At 41.7% G+C, this 16,485-nt stretch overlaps 2 protein-coding genes across 3 annotated transcripts in view; one reads left to right on the top strand and one right to left on the bottom strand.

Annotated features, from left to right (window-relative positions):
• On the bottom strand, nt 1–13,343 carry POLR3C (RNA polymerase III subunit C). Of its 2 annotated transcripts, XM_004002411.5 has the most exons (15): nt 13,166–13,343; nt 12,016–12,182; nt 11,158–11,413; nt 10,862–11,047; nt 9,699–9,787; nt 7,624–7,728; nt 7,399–7,491; nt 5,497–5,577; nt 5,218–5,269; nt 4,664–4,724; nt 4,084–4,234; nt 2,937–3,038; nt 2,778–2,827; nt 2,205–2,354; nt 1–688 (listed from the first exon to the last, which is right to left on the bottom strand). In XM_004002411.5, the coding sequence occupies exons 2-15, from the start codon at nt 12,160–12,162 to the stop codon at nt 607–609; spliced, it is 1,605 nt and encodes a 534-aa protein (XP_004002460.1). In that variant the 5' UTR covers nt 12,163–12,182; nt 13,166–13,343; the 3' UTR covers nt 1–606. The 2 variants fall into 2 exon arrangements, with proteins under 2 accessions (XP_004002460.1, XP_060269665.1); XM_060413682.1 differs by lacking the exon at nt 1–688 and having other exon boundaries at nt 2,281–2,354; nt 2,778–2,856.
• A 176-nt stretch (nt 13,344–13,519) lies between these two features.
• RNF115 (ring finger protein 115) overlaps nt 13,520–16,485 on the top strand; it is a 77,671-nt gene continuing 74,705 nt past the window's right edge. Inside the window, exon 1 of the mRNA XM_004002410.6 lies at nt 13,520–13,766. Within this exon, the coding sequence (XP_004002459.2) occupies nt 13,665–13,766 (102 nt within the window). The 5' untranslated portion in view covers nt 13,520–13,664. The remainder of the gene's footprint in view (nt 13,767–16,485) is intronic.

Here is a 16,485-nt window from a genome sequence, read left to right as displayed (position 1 = left end):
TGACGAGAAAGGCAGTGATTTATTGAGTGCTTACCATATGCCAAGCACTGTGCTAAGTTTCACACACATAATTTCAGATGTGTTAGAAGCCCAGAGCTGGCAAATGTGCCATTTATCCATAGATTCTAGTATGACTGCTTGGGCCAATCCACCTGCTAGCCCTAAAAATAGCTTTTATCCCCCTCTCGTGGTAGTCTTTCACATTCTCTACACTGTGTGTGTGTTTAATATTACAGTTTAACAAAGTAAAGAACAGGTGCAGCTTTTTGAAAATGGGATAAAAAGCTTAGGAAGAAGTTTTTCTCATTGTCAGGGATGTTCAAACACAGCTTTAGCTGACTTCTCGGTGGGAACTGATGCATCTAATAGGTGATTAATCTAGTTGATTTAAGGTTCTTTCTCCTGGCAGGATTTGATGAGGGTAGAATATAAAGATGGTTCTAAAACAGGATCAGCAAACTTAAAAAAAAAGACAGGTCACACTCTTTCTGGTGTACTCCGGGTGGTAGGGAGAGGGAATGTCAGCACAGAATCTGGATCTTCTCCTACTCCTTTATTCTTCCTTCCAATCCCCTCAGATCTTTGGAGGAAGACTTTTCTTCTGGGTCACTGTCTCTTCATGGTGCTCTCGATGTATGACTCCAGCAGGAAGATGGTTTCATCCACCTGGATCTCACAGGCATCCAACCTGAGTGAAATAAATGAGAGCATTTGTCCAGACTGAACATTTATCAGCACATTTAAGATTAGAGGCTGGACTGGTTATCCTCGAAAGTACTGGGCAGAAAGCAAGAGAACTAATAGCTCATTCTCCCATTGACCAAGCATCTTGTGTGTGCTAGGCACTGTGGAAATTGATGAGGATTCAAAAAACACCACCTCTGTCCCAGGAGAAGTTATAGTCTAATTTGCAAGGAGGAAAAAGCACACAGCAAAGGCACAGGTGTAAAAGGACCTAGTGTATTTTAAAATAGAAGCTGAGAGTGGCTGAGGCTGAAAGTGATTAGGAATAGAAGGGAATACCACTTCTACTGATAATACTGATAAAAATCATCTATGAAAAACCCATACTGAGCATCATACTTAGTGGAGAACAACTGAAAACTTTCCCTCTATGATTAGGAACAAGACAAGGATGCCTGCTTTTTACTTCCATTCAACATTTCACTGGAAGTTCTAGTCTGGAAATTAGGCAAGAAAAACAAACAAAAGGCATTTAGATTGAAAAGAAAGAAGTAAAGCTCTTTCTAATTCACAGATGACATAATCCTATAGACAGAAAAAACTCAAAGGATCCACAAAAAACTTACCACATCTAGTACATGAATAGGCAAAATTGCAGGATATAAAATCAAAACACAAAAATCAGTTCTATTTCTATATATTGGCAATAAACAATTCAAAAATGAAATTTAAGAAAACACTAAAACAGCATCAACAAAGAATAAACAGGAATAAATTTAACAAAAAAAACTATAAGACTTGAATACTGAAAACATCAATGAAAGAGATTAAGGAAGAACTAAGTAAATGGAAAGACCTTTCATATTCATGGGTTGGAAGATTTAGTATCATTAAGATGGCAATCTTCCCCAGATTCAAAGCAATCTCTATGAAGGCCTATGGTGACGAGTGAAAGGAAATGAGGAAGAAGGGACAGGCTAGTAGGAGACCATGAAAGGACTTGTATGTTACACCAAGGAGGCTGGTCTTTACGCTGTAAATAAGAAGTCAATAAAGCATTTAAAGTAGAAGAGTGCTACTATCAATCCCTTTAAAGAAACTAACTTTGAAAGCATTATAAGAAATGGTTTGAAGGGGGAGGTGACTGCAAAGGTCTTGGAAAAAGGTGAGAAGGGCATGCATGGAGAGCAAGATGAAAGGCCAAATTTGGGACACCTCTGCTGAAGTAACATCAAGAGTTGCGGTGAACATGAGACAGAGAGAGAGAGAGAGAGAGGAGAGAGAGGAAAGAGAGGAAAGAGGAGAGGAGAGAGAGAGGTGAGGGAGAGGTGAGGGAGGAGAAGCTGAGAATATCTTCAGAAATTTGAGCTTAGGGAAATAGGTGGATTAAATTCTGTTAATTGAGGTGAGGAGGAAGATAGTGAGTTTCAGTTTGCTCATGTTGGAGGGGTGGGAGGACATCAAAGTGGATTTGTTTGGAGGGCATTTTGAACCAGAGCTTTGAAGTTTGTGAGGCTTACTTGTTGACGTTGCGCTTCAGGGTCTCTAGCTGCTGGCGTTCGGGGGCTGTGATCATCTCCTCAATTTCCTGCAGTTGCGCCTCCTCTGCGCCTGTAGCCTGCATAGATGCAATGATGGCTTCTACCCTCTGAGACTTTTCTAGTAGACGTCTGTCAGAAAAACACAACTCTGAGGCATGTCCCCTAGCCTTGGAGATTTCATCTCATACACCTGGGGCATATCTCCCCCTTTACCATGTTCCTGGTCAAAGTGGACAATGTCACTCTCTAAGGATGTTTCCTACAAGTTTAATTAGAAATGTGACTTTATTCCTGAAACTCTTGCTGCTTCTCACTTGTACTTAAAGTTTGGTGCCAGTTTATATGTTGCCCATAAATTTAATCTGCAAAACTATTTCACTGGGGATATCTGACAAAAGTGTATATGAATGCATGACCTAAGCCAACCTAAGCCAATAATTCAGTGCAACCAGACAGGTTATTATCTCTACTGGTTTCCATTTCTGTAGGAAATTTCCCCATAAGCTTTTTGGCCTTGAAATATGTAATTACTCAGCTGAAAATGTTACTCACTTGTTTTCTTTGGTTTCAAATTGTCTCCTTTCTATTAAGTTGGCTACACTCTGAGGAGAGAGAAGAAATGCACATAGTTCTACATAAGTAGCTCAGGCAAAACAGCTAAAGGGCACGTGAGGCTGAGACAGCTCTGTAGAGGGAATGCGGAGGAGTTACCTTGTAGCACCTGTGCAGCAACATTCGGGCAGCTGACAGGATGTTCACAGTATATAAATAGAAGGTCCGGGATGGGGCATGGTCTGGTGTTTTGGGAATTTCCTATTTGTCCACAAAAAGAAAAATAAGAGACATTATACTTTCCTTCAGAACTGGCAAAGTAAATACCTGTGCCATCTGGAGTTACTAAGCCCTCTCTTTCACCTATATTCCCTCTTCCCCAGTCATATAGCATCTGTGTTTATAGCATAATCAGCCATATGGAGGGCTGGGATGTCCTGTTTTTTCCTTTGATTGTCAACATCCTGAGTGAGGAGGAAAGAGAAGGCACTTAACATTTATTGAGCAACTCTTATGTGCCAAGTAGACTGCATTTGATTTTTACAACAAACTATATTATTTCTGGAGAAGGCACTGGCACCCCACTCCAGTACTCTTGCCTGGAAAACCCCTGGACGGAGGAGCCTGGAAGGCTGCAGTCCATGGGGTCGCTGAGGGTCAGACGCGACTGAGCGACTTCACTTTCACTTTTCTCTTTCATGCATTGGAGAAGGAAATGGCAACCCACTCCAGTGTTCTTGCCTGGAGAATCCCAGGGACGGGGGAGCCTGGTGGGCTGCTGCCTATGGGGTTGCACAGAGTCGGACACGACTGAAGTGACTTAGCAGCAGCATATTATTTTTGTTACCTCCATCTATCACCATTTTGTAGGTGGGAAAAAGGACGGTAGGTAATTTGCTTAGTGTAACTGGGTGACAGGCGGAGCTGCGACTCTGATTCCAAAATCCATTCTATCTTACTTCCTTTTAGGGTAGAGTACATAGCTCTGCATGCAGTGAGGACCCAACAGATGCTATTGATAGACTGACCGGTAATAAACTTAAGACTTGAGGAAAGGATAAATCATAGGAACAAGGAGCTAAAGAAAAAAAGGTACAGTGATTCTGGGGTAATTTCTTGGCTTTGCCTCTTTTTCACATGGCCAGATAAAGCTCCACAGTTATCTTGCAAGTGCTTGCTATGTCTTTGTCAATCTTTTTTTTTCCTTTTGTCTCAAAGACAGATACAGAGTTTGTTTGATGTTCAGAATATTTGCTTTAGCAATTTCTCTCATCCATTACCTCTGCTGGTTGGCAATTACTGTTACCTGCAGTGATATGAAATTTTCTGAGAGCATCTTATAAAGCATATCCTTTGCCTCCTTCGCTGGAATCATTGCAAAGTCTTCTACCTGCTTCTGCTCCAAGTGTTTCTTTTGTAAAACTAGACGGAATATTCTGGCACAGCGAGATCCAAATCTGGAAAGGAATAAAGAAAGCAAATGGCATGCCAACATAAATTAGCTTTAGTTCTTAGTCACAGAGGGTTGTTTAGTTCTATGTGTGGAGCAAAGACCTGAAAGGAACAGCAATCAGAGAATCCTTCCTAACTCCACTGATCAATGACAATAAGAGTCACCAACTGCTGACTCGAATGCCTCAGTTCCTGCATTTGTAAGGAAAGGTGTTAGGAAGGCTGATGAATTGGCATCCCTGGGAATTAAGCAGCAGGGTATTTAGGGTAAAGAGCAGTAATAGATGGGATCCATAGTAGTCCAGTGGAAAATGGGGCAAGATGTGCCAAGGTGTGCCTATACTGGTTGGTTACCTAGTGATCAAATCACTTGTTCAAATGGGGTATGGAAAGGAACTATCTGACCCCCCACCCTTTCAGGGTAACCACCTTACCTCTCTTGTACGACGGACTCCAGAGTGGCCGTGGCTAGAGATCCTAGGGCCTTATGCAGGTCTTTATGTAGACAGTAAAGGTCACTCCATAATGTTTTGGCCTGGATATTGTGCTCTTAGTTTTATTCCCAAGTATTTAATTTAAAATTTAAATACTGTTTTGTTTTTCACATTAGTCTCATTTATGTTATGTGTTTCAAAACCTTAATTAACTAAAGGTGCTTAAGTCAGGGTTTTGCTTAAGTAAAATTTAGTTGGTTAAAAGTCTGTTTTACTTCTTTATCATCAGTGTTTTAGTTCAATTTTCTAACTTACTTAGTATACTATATGTGTGTGTTAGTCGCTCAGTCGTGTCCAACTCTTTGCAACACCATGGACTGTAGCCTGCTGGGCTCTTCTGACTGTGGAATTCTCCAGGCAAGAATACTAGAGTGGGTTGCCATTCCCCTCCCCACTTAGTATACTAAATATCATCAAATCTTTTCTAAAGTCACCCTTCTGTTTCATAGTTCAGGCTGCCTGACTGTTAAGGAAATAACCACCAATAAGGATACTGATGACATACATTCCTCCACCACTGTCGCCAGACTTTCCAACAAACTCTAGCTATTGAAAAAAGAGAGAACTTGTGTTATCTGAATGGAAAGTCCAATGATTCTGTTTCCAGAAGAGCAAATCTGGTCGAGTCGGTAGGAGGAAGCTCTCCCATCAGGTGATGGTAGAGAAATTGTCTGAGCTGGTAAGGTAGAGAATGAAGCTGCAGAAGACTCCTACCAGCTATCAGCGGCAGAAATTAATTCTAAACACAACAGAAAAAAGAAAAAAAAACTTACTGGATCATCTGCCAGCAGAGTGAGATACTGATCAAGAACTTGCTTAGAGATGTTATAGCCAACAGGGAGGGATCTGAAGATCTATGGAGCAAAAAGACACAGTGAAAATGAGTTTGGGAACTTAGAACTGGTGACATTGCAAGATATCACAAGTATAAAAATGTCCCAAAGCACAGCAGCATTGTTGGTAAGAGTAAAAAACTGGAAAGAATTCACATGTCCAATAATAAGGAATTCATTAAGTACAGCATGGCCACATTAAGTGGAATGTGATATGGCCATTATAAAGAATGAGACAGATCATGAAAAGGAAGTTTGTATATACTGTCATATGAGAGAAGCAAGTTTAGAACAGTATGCAGAGTATAACCCCTTTTAAAATTTTTGTTAAAAAATATACATATACCTACATTTAAGTGAGACTATATATAAGAAGTCTGAATAAAGATATGTATCAAACTATTGACAAAGATCTCTGGGGTTGGGATTATCCAAAACTACATATGTATTTAAACTACAGTATGTTACATACAAGAAGGACAGATTGTAAGGATTCAGTTTAATGAGTGTTGATAATTTTATATACCCATGTAACTACCATCTACAAGATACTTGCCTGCCACTTCTGAAAGTTTGGGGAACCACAACTTTGAAAAACTATACACTTCTAGGGACTTCCCTGGTGGTCCAGTAGCTGAGACTCTGTGCTCCCAAAGCAGGGTGCCCACGTTTGATCCCTGGTCAGGGAACTAGATCCCACATGCTGCAACTAAGAGTTTGCATGCTGCAGTGAAAGATCCTGCATGCTGCAACAAAGATCAAAGATCCCACGTGTAGCAACTAAGACCTGGTGCAGCTAAATAAATAAATATTAAAAAATAACTATAATTTCTAAATACTGGTCATATAATTATTTTTGTCATCAGAAAAACATTTGCATTTAAATTTTTGTTATATAATAACTTAAAATTTAAACACTGTAAAAATACAACTATATTTAATATGGATAAATATTGGTATGGTTAAAAAGTAACAATATAAAGTATTTGATGTATTAAATATTTTTTCAATCAAAACTTAATAAACAAAACATTAAAAAATTAAAATAAATATACTGAAAAAAACAAATACAAGCAGCCAAATAATATCCTGAGCACTAAGGCTCAGATTCCAAACAGTGAATACTTAGAATAATTAAGAGTAATCTGTACCATATATATACAACGAAATACTACTCAGCCATGGATTAACCTAGAGGTTATCATACTAAGTAGAGTAAATCAGAAAGAGAAAAACAAATACTACACAGTATCATTTATATGTGGAATCTAAAATATGACACAAATGAACTTATCTACAAAACAGAAACAGACTTACAGAGAACAGACTTGTAGTTGCCAAGAGGGAGGTGGGTAGGGGAGGGTTTGGCTTGGGAGTTTGGGATAAGCAGATGCAAACTATTACATATAGAATGAATGAACAACAAGGTTTGCTGTACAGGGAACTATATTCAATATCCTGTGATAAACCAGTAAGGAAAAGAACATGAAAAAGCAAAGAGTGTGTGTGTGTATATATATAAAACTCAATCACTTTGCTGTATAGCAGAAATTAATGCAACGTTGTAAATCAACTGCACTTCAATAAAATATATTCAAAATGAAAAAAAAAAAGAATTACATGTACTTTGACTAAAATAGTGGTTTAGGTTTTTAAAGGTTGAATTCCCAAGAGACCACATATTTCATTACCTACCACCTGGGGATAATCACTGTCTCACCTCAAACGGCAAAAACCCTTTCTTTCAAGGTCCAGACCTTAACCTAATCCCAGGCTCTACATATAATAATTATAACATCCAAGAGTCTGTCAGAAAACTAGTATAAGAAGCATGCAGCTCACCTCGTTGGAAGACAGTGGCTGGGTGAAGGGGGCACCAGAGGGAGTGGTGACCTCACTCATCCGGAGCATGGTCCTCACGATCTCACTACTGGTCTAGGTATGAACAGTGAACTGGAATTCAGAATTCACTCTGCTGCGTGGGCTCTGGCTACATGCCAGTGGCCACATCTGGTAAACAGTGTAATGTTCCTGATAGCCACTGTCCCGCCCACTTAGATCTATCACCTGGTCCATCCTGTTGGCAACTGCACTGACAATGGCTTGGTCACGGAAGTGCTGATGGAATCTGTCAAGGTTGGCTTGCCAATAAATCCCATCATCTGGAATGGGCTGAAGAGGAGAAAAGTATTAGAAAGAAACATTTAGATACAATGAAGTTTTCTAGGAGGAGTTTGGATTTTACTGTTCCTTTTCCTATACAGTAGTGACTAAATTGGGTGGAGAACAAAACCATTCAATTGTGTGGATTTAGTGAAGTGAAGGTTGCTCAGTTGTGTCTGACTCTTTGCGACCCCATGGACTATAGAGTCCATGGAATTCTCCAGGCCAGAATACTGCAGTGGGTAGCCTTTCCCTTCTCCAGGGGATGTTCCCAACCCAGGGATCAAACCAAGGTCTCCCACATTGCCGGCGGATTCTTTACCAGCTGAGCCACAAAGGAAGCCCAATCAGAGGTCTACTTTTCTTTATCCTGTCATTACCTTATTTTAGGCTCTAATCTTGACTCATCTGAATGACTGTAAGTAGCCTCCTAACTAATTTTCATTTTTTTAAAATGAACACTATAAAAGAGAATAATTTGGTTTTCTGTTTTTAATCTTTTTCTTTTTGCACTGTTCTCCCCGTTTCTCATAGAGCTGTGCTTTTCCAGCTTTTGGGGTACAATCCCCCTGAAGAATCTGAAAAAAGCTATGAGTACTCTATAGAAAAATGTACAGATGAACAAGTACAGGTAGACTCTCTGAAATGCATAGTAACATTTCTAAATCGTAAATCTAGCTACTTCATTCACATGTCTAAAATTCATCAACGACTCCCCCTTATCTTCAGAGTGAAGTATAAACCTCTTAGTCGATCAAAAAATATTTACTGATGTTATGCTAGTATTCCAGGTACCAGGGTCAAGATTTGTCCTCAAAGAGTTATAGTCTATTGGGAGTACAAATAATAAATAATTTCATCTACCTTTAAATGCTGTGAAGATGAAATGGGAAAATGTGGTAGAGAATGGAGTAGAGAGTGGGCAATGGTGCTCGAGCTCTTAAAAAACAGCATTTGAACTGAGATTGGAACGATGAAAAAGAGGAAACTACATGAAGATCTGAGGAAAAGTATTTGAAGCAGAAGAAATCCTAGGGACAAAAGCCAAAAGCCTAGAAAGAGCACATATGACCTATTTGAGGGACGGAAGGAAGAGCTGAGATTGGAGAGCCTTGTCTCCAGCATATCATGCCAAGTCTTAGTTCATGTAAGGGATAAGAATCCATGGTAAAGATCTGGATTGCTTCTAAGAGTAGTGGGAAGTTATTAAAGGAGTCAAAAATCAGTGATGGGTTTTTTTTTAAAGAACAATTTAGCAAGTCATTTTGGCTCTTATGTAGGTATGAAAGTAGGAAGGGAGACCACTTAGGAGAGCGTTGGTGAAGTCTTGACTACAGTGATAGTGGTTTGGACTAAGGTGACTGGGAATGGTAAGAAACAGTCAGATTTGAATTGATTTTTGAAATTGGGTTGACAGGTTTTACTGTAAGGTCAGATGGCTCCCAGGACTTTGGTCTAAGCAAATGGTATCCAAGGTGATTGGTCTTGGTGATGTTCCTAAGATGAGGAAAGCTTAGGAGGGAGTAGATAGCTAGGAATGAGAATCAATTACTCTGTTTTAGTCATACTACTTTTGGGATGGTTATTAGACATCTTTATAGGGATGCTGAGAAGGCATTTGAATGTAAGAGCTCAGGCCTACACATATCTTTCTAGACTCATTTGTGACCACGCATCCCTGTGGGTCTCTATAGTCCAGCCACAATGATCAAGTTGAACTTTTTCTAAGCCCTTTATTTGTGCATAAGCTACTACCTCTGTCCAATGAGGTTAAGCCTCAGAAGGGAGACAGTAATGGGCAGTATAGAGACAGTAATGGAGTGCCTTCTTTGTTAGTCTGTCCCTGGCCAACATTTGATGAAGTTCATAATCCCACTACTTCTCAACCCAAGAACCTTGAAGCTCTTCAGGGCTTGGTATCTCAGTGCTCTTCCTGGCTGGCCTCAGGGTGAGGACTCCAAGTCCAGAAGCATCATTACCTCTTTGTTATCTGTGCTCTGTTTTGGTCTCTTGGCCTTGGGCTCCCCAGTAGCATCTTCGTCAGACGATCTCCTCCTTTTACCTTTCCCTGCCAAACAGAACAGTTGCACTGATAGGCTACATCTCCTATGATGACAGGAAATTGTGGAAGGTGACAGCAGGTGTCGCTATCCCAAAGACATCTGTAGTGGCCTCTAGGCAAGAGATGTTGAGGAGACGGAGGAACTACAAGAAATTCAAGTTAATGATGAAGTCACCTGAAACTCAACATGTTCAAAAAGAAACTCATAGTCTCTCTCCCTCAAACTGCTCCTGTTCCAAGGCTTCCTTTCACAGTGAATAGTATGCTCATCCTTCCATTACGCCAGCCAGATGTCATTCTTGATTTCTGTTTTCCTCATCCCTTCTATGCCTAATTATTCACTGGTTTGTCTACATTTACCTTTGCCCCTTCCTTTTTGCAGACAGAAACATATTTTTAAAATGCAAATTAGATCATGTTACTTCCTCTAAAATCCTTTAGTAGTTTTCTTTCGCATCTAGGATAAAGAACAAGTGCTCTATGAGATCTTGCATGATCTATTCCTTGCCTATCTCTCTAACCTTATCGTATGGCTCTCTTTCCGTTGCTCTCTTTGCTTTAACTACACTGATCTTCTTTTAATTCCTCAAATATACTGTTTTTTCCCTCACTACAAACAATTCCTTTTGCCAAAAATGCTTATCTTCTGTACCTCTTCACACCTTACCTCACTGATTGGCTCCTACTTCTGCTTCAAATCTTGGTTCAAATGCCATTTTCTCAAAGAAGCATGTGCCCTAAACTCCCAGGGAAATCTGATCCCCTGTTATATATTTTCATAACACTCCTAACACACTTTTCATACTTTTCCTTCACAGTACTGATCACAGTTTGTTAGTTACATATCCATGAGTCTATCTGATTAATGTAAGCTTCCTATACTAGACTCAAGCTCCATAAGGGCAGGGACCATAATGTTTTTTTCATCACTTTATACCATAGTATCTGGCATAGAGCAAATCCTTGGTAACTGCTTCATTGGTTAACAATGAAAACATTCATTTAACAATCACTATGAAACGTTCAAGAAAGAATCTACAATTAGGGCAAGTCACAGATCTCAGGGTCAAAATTCCTTACCTATCAAGCTCAGTTTAGGAACGAGGTACATGTCCTTTTCATTGATGACAAGAGTGGGGGCAGGTGGTGGTGGCCCAGTATCTGAATTCTCAGTGGCAGGCACCAAAGGGCAACGCTGCACAAAGTGTGTGTCCACTAGTCGCACAAATGTGTTTGATACCTCGGCATAGTCCATGGTCTTGCCATCTGTATGACAGGAGGAAACAGGCAAATGAGACGGCCTCAGGTAGCTAAGGGTTCACTCCTGCATCCAGTCAACCTATACTTTTGTTAACAACTGTGGATACAGTACTGACCCTCCATAGTCTCTGTGAGCCTATCTGCTACTTTCTTCACAACAGCTGACATTGTCATTTTGCCATTCAACAACAGCTCCTCAACAATCAGCTCTCCAGTATCACTGTATAGTGTTTTGGCGGTGTAGATGTACCGGGGATACCTAAGCATTCGCAACACCCGGTTGCACTGGGCTTCATACTCCACCACACCACGTTTGTGCACTTGATATATCACCAAGTTGTGCTGGATGAGGACACAAAGGGCTTTTTTTACCTAGAGAGGATATAAAAGAGAAGAAAAATCTGAAGATGCAGTTCATTATTGCTGGCAAGTTTTGTCCAACAGTTTCCTAAACATCAAGAGACAGCTGCAAATTGCTCCCTCTCTCCACTGGAATAGTTAGTGAGAATCGAATGTCAGTGGAAAAAATCAGGAAGATTCCTTACTATGATGTTCATATTTCCTCCAATCTTTATTTTTCAAAGTACAGTTTACTTTCCCTATATTATTCTCATTCTTAAAATGTAGTACTGAGATTAATAGACTCATTATGAATAAATGAAGTATGGGATAGGAGGAGCAAAGATTTGCCTAAGAAGCCACAAGGAGCCAGAACACTTTGAGAAGCAGAACCTTGGGCCCTATGTCTCAATCTCTCTCTCCTCTCAAATAACACCATTCTGATTCTAGGGCAGACTTTGCTCTTTTCCATTTTGTGGGGTTATCCGGTCTCTTACTCATGTCTGACTCTTTGCAACCCTATGGACTGCAGCACATCAGGCTCCTCTGTCCTTGTGGGGCAGGCAGTAACAATATTAAAGGGTAGGTAAAACAAATTAATGAAATGAAAGCAAATTGATGTGATCCAAACTTACCTGATCTAGTGATGTTCCTGTGTCATGGGCAATAACTCTTAGGGGCTGGCTGCCAGTTCTGATTAGGTGGACTCCAATTTTTTCTACAATCTCTCCAAAATGCTCTTGCAGCAACAAAGAACAGAGTTTAATTTCTGCTTGAGTCATTATGCTGAGGAGTCTCAGAGCTAGAAAAAAAAACACAACAGTATGATGGGAAGTTTTTCTTTTATGTTGGGAGCAGAATTGCTGAATGTAAATTCATGTTCTTTCTAGATGGCAATTTGACAGTAGATATACCAAAAGCCTTAAAATCTTGCATCTCTTTGACCTAATTCTTTTGTTTTAGATATTCTGTTCCAAGGGAATGATAAAAATATGTCACGTCAGAATACTGATATTCTGGGAACCTAATAAGTGATTATTTCAATAAATTATGGTATATGCATGCAATGGAATTCTATGCCAACATTCACAATACAATATGTATTAGTGTAGGAAATTATTCTGTAACTGAAAGATGCGGGTTACAAAGCAAAATGTAGAGGAAAGTTCAATTACTGAAAAAATCCCCACATGCATGCATGGAAAAAGAAGACTGGAAACCTATGTATATGAGATTTATCTTTATGGGATCATGTATGATTCTAATTTTCTTGAAAGACTGGGTGTAGATGGTTTTGCGATCTATCACAGACTTTAGATTCTATACTTCATTGTTTCACTCCTATTGGGAGTGAACAGGCAATGACAACTTTGCAAAGTAAGTTAGGAGGTAAATGATAGCTTTTCAACAGGGTGTTTCAGATAGGAGATGAAGTATGTTGTTAGCAGGGCAGTACTTAATTTTGAAATTTCGATTTCTTGACTAAGTAGACACAAAAAGAAACAGACATGGTTGACTATATAATCACAAGTGCTATCAAACACTGGTTTGTTCATCTATTTCTCCCAATCCCTCAGAAGCCAACCAAGACTATGCCTTTCAGCTTCACTATCCCCATCCACAGGTCTTTGGGGACACATCCCCAGACCCTCTGCCATCCTCGAAAAGGATTTCTAGGGAGCCTGGCTCCTGGCTCTTCACTCCTTTCCTGCTGGTTCCGGTTCCGGAGTGGATGCCCGGGTCCAGAGACAGGGCTGCCTCGTTCAGACAGCATTTTCCACTAACCTCTGGGTCAATGCAACGTAACGCCGCCGAGTTCCCCACGACTGCTTTGTGAGGTTCCCGCTGACCGCCCGGGCAGAGGGGGAGCCCAAGGTTCTTTGGCGCAGGAGCACGGCCACCGAGGAGGACCGGCGAAGAGGAAAAACATGTGCCGATCTACCCCAGCGTTTCGGTGGTTTCCGGGGACGCTCTTTCCTTCTTCTCGGTGGGAGTTTGGAGGACCGACGAGGGGCTGTTTGAAAAGCCGGCCGGCGGGCGGCGGCGGGCGGACTCTCCTTCCTGCGCCTCTTTGGTTCTGGGAGGCGGGCCGCGGGGTCAGCCGCCGCGCCACCGCCTCTGTGGGCCGGGCGGACTCACGTGACTCGCGCGGGCTCTGGAGAGGCTGGCAGCACTGAGGAAGCGGCGGAGGCGGCAGAGGAGGCGACAGCAGCCGGGAGCCAGCGGCCTGGCGAAAGACCGGCCGGCTGCCCTCTCGGACGGACAGCCGTGGCGAAAGAGAAAAATGGCGGAGGCTTCAGCGGCCGGGGCCGGCGCGGGCTCTGCGGTTGCCGCGCACCGGTTTTTCTGCCACTTTTGCAAGGGCGAGGTCAGCCCCAAACTACCGGTAAGAGCCCGGTTCCTCTGCCCTCCGGCATCGGCCCGGATTCCTCTCCCAGATGGCCTGGAGTGGGGGTTAAGCTTCCCACACAACCCGGATTCACCTGACATCGGTCTCTCAAGTACCCTGCTGCCCGGGCGTCTCGGCCCAGGCTCCGCAACTCTCGCTCGGATGTTCCACCTGCCCTTCACTTTCTCTCCCGTCTTGACCAGCTCCTCCCATCCCCCCCGCCCCCCCGCGCTCCATTTTTAATTTTTTTTGCCTTCTTTATTTAGCAAGTTCTCTTCTGACACGTCGCCTGTTTTCATGCACTCTTCTTCACCTTGTCTCCTTCCCACGATGACCTCTCTTTTCCTGCATTCCATACTCTTTCCGCTGTTGCCTCTCACCTTTATTCCTTTTCCACTTTTTACCAGATCCCCCCCCCCCTTCCCTCTTCTCATTAAAGCAAAATAGCGGATTGCTGAGAATTGCCCTTATTCGGTCGTCCCTAGGAAAGGAAGCAAGAAAACGCGGAGAGAAAGAGAGGGTTGGAAGGTAACTGGGATGGAGAGGGGGATTTTGCTCTTCAGGGGTTTCCAGTATTCTTCTGAAAGTGAAAACAGCAGTGTGCTAATGACTTGCAGACTGCCTGCGCTCCCTATCACTATTGAAGGAAATGGCTTTAGGAAGAAGGCAGAACATATTGTTTCAACTTGCATATTTTGATTGTCATGCTGCCAGTGTCTTTAGCACCACCTGCCTTACTCACCCTTCCTCCTCTGGTTCTCTCTCTCCGCTTAATAAAAAAGATCTAGGACAGAATGCTGGGGACTGCATCATCTAATGTAAAATTGGTTTTCACTACTCTCTGCCAGATTTTGTTAGTCCCTAGAGAGGTAGTGCTATGGCTGTGAAAAAATGTGCTTCTGCAGCAAGCTCGCCAGCTAAACACCCAAACCACACAGGCTTTTTTGGCTTGGGCTATATCTACCACAGGGAGACCCACCAGGATGAATGTTAATCGTGCCTTTGGCCAGTCATCTTTAGCTAGTTATGATTGTTTTTCTCCTTAGAAGTATCTGTGTTCAGCCTTAAGTCAGGGTGCCTAACAACTTCCCTCAGTGTTTACAGCGTCTCTGATAAAATCTGTAAGAAAGCCTACTAAAGTGTGTCTGTATATCTTATTTCTTAGAAATACCAATGGAGGCCAGGGAAAAAGTGTCTAAAGGTATATAGCCTTTTTGCCTAAAGGTTGTGCTTTTTCAGGCTCTTACAGCATTTTCTTTCTTCACTATTTGCCCCACCCCCAATTTTGTAGTCATAGTTTTATCTACATGCTGTTTTAGTTTTGTTTGCTGCTTTTTGGCTGTGTTTACTTTTTGCCATGGACAGAGGAGCCTGGTGGGCTGCAGTCCATGGGGTCACTGAGAGTTGGACACGACTCAGTGACTTCGCTTTCACTTTTCACTTTCACGCATTGGAGAAGGAAATGGCAACCCACTCTAGTGTTCTTGCCTGGAGAATCCCAGGGACGGCGGAACCTGGTGGGCTGCCATCTATGGGGTCGCACAGAGTCGGACACGACTGAAGCGACTTAGCAGCAGCAGCAACTTTTTGCCATACTGCTCCTTACTGCTAATCTCCATCTATCTATCTCAACTTCGTGTGTTTTTGATTTGGATCCTCTCAGATAAGAAGACAAATTTCTTTTAGAAAGGAGATACTAAGAAATGAGGGGGAAATCGTGAAGGGAATTTTATTTTTTATTTTTTCCTGGAGAAAAGTTTAATAACATGTATACCTCCTATATACAGGGGAGATGCCAGGGAAAACTGAATCTCTCCCTGAAATGACTTTTAAGCCATCCCTAGAAACAGAAGACTTTGGGGAAGAGGGGAAACCAGTTTTAGCAGATTATCATGCAAAACACGGTAAACAAGCGTGATTGTTTGCAGATTTAAGTCAGGACTTCTCCATTGATAAGAATTGAGATTTCATTGTCCTTGTATTTCTGGTGCAAAGAGGGACAAACCCTTACAGATGGAGATTTCTCTGTTGTTAAGTGTTCTTCACAAAAGGGCAATGGCTACTCAGTTTTTTTGAGATTTTAGAATGAAAATACTATTCAGTGGTATTGTTAGGTTTCAAAAAAGTCTTCATTCTAGAAGTGAATAATGATTTAGGAATTTTCTTTTTTTATTAAAAATGATTCCCTGTTTACAGTGAAAATGGTTTTAGTAAAATTTAGTGAATACTAAACTTGGATTTTATTTTTAAATTAATTAAATTTTTTGGAGAAAGAAAGAGTGGCTTTATTACTTTACCAGGCAAAGGGGGATAGTAGGCTAGTGCCTCAAGAACTGTGCCTTCCTCCCTGGTGAGTTGTTGTTCAGTCACTAAGTCCTGTCGACTGCAACCCTGTGGGCCGCAGCACTCCAGGCTTCCCTGTCCTTCACCATTTCCCGGAGTTTGCTCAAATTCAGGTCCATTGAGTCAGTGATGCCATCCTACCATCTCATGCTCTGTTGGCCCCTTCTCATCTTGCCCTCAGTTTTTCCTAGCATCAGTGTCTTTTCCAGTGAGTTGGCTGTTTTCATCAGGTGACCAAAGTATTGGAGTGTCAGTTTCAGCATCAGTTCTTCCAAGGATATTCAGGGTTGATTTCCTTTAGGATTGACTGGTTTGATCTTGCTGTCCAGGGGATTCTAAAGAGTCTTCTCTAGCACCACAGTTTGAAAGCGTC

The sequence above is a fragment of the Ovis aries genome, chromosome 1 (assembly GCF_016772045.2).
Source record: "Ovis aries strain OAR_USU_Benz2616 breed Rambouillet chromosome 1, ARS-UI_Ramb_v3.0, whole genome shotgun sequence".
Lineage (NCBI taxonomy): Eukaryota > Metazoa > Chordata > Mammalia > Artiodactyla > Bovidae > Ovis > Ovis aries.
This window is presented reverse-complemented; position numbering and strand designations above follow the sequence as displayed.

Excerpts from the sequence above, each read along its gene's own strand:
- POLR3C (XM_004002411.5), bottom strand. The coding sequence starts at position 12,162 with ATGACTCAAGCAGAAATTAAACTCTGTTCTTTGTTGCTGCAAGAGCAT. Across the intron at positions 7,729-9,698 it reads AGAGCACAGATAACAAAGAG|CCCATTCCAGATGATGGGAT; the intron begins GTAATGATGCTT and ends TCTCCTCTTCAG. Across the intron at positions 5,270-5,496 it reads CTCTGCTGGCAGATGATCCA|CTAGAGTTTGTTGGAAAGTC; the intron begins GTAAGTTTTTTT and ends TTTTTTCAATAG.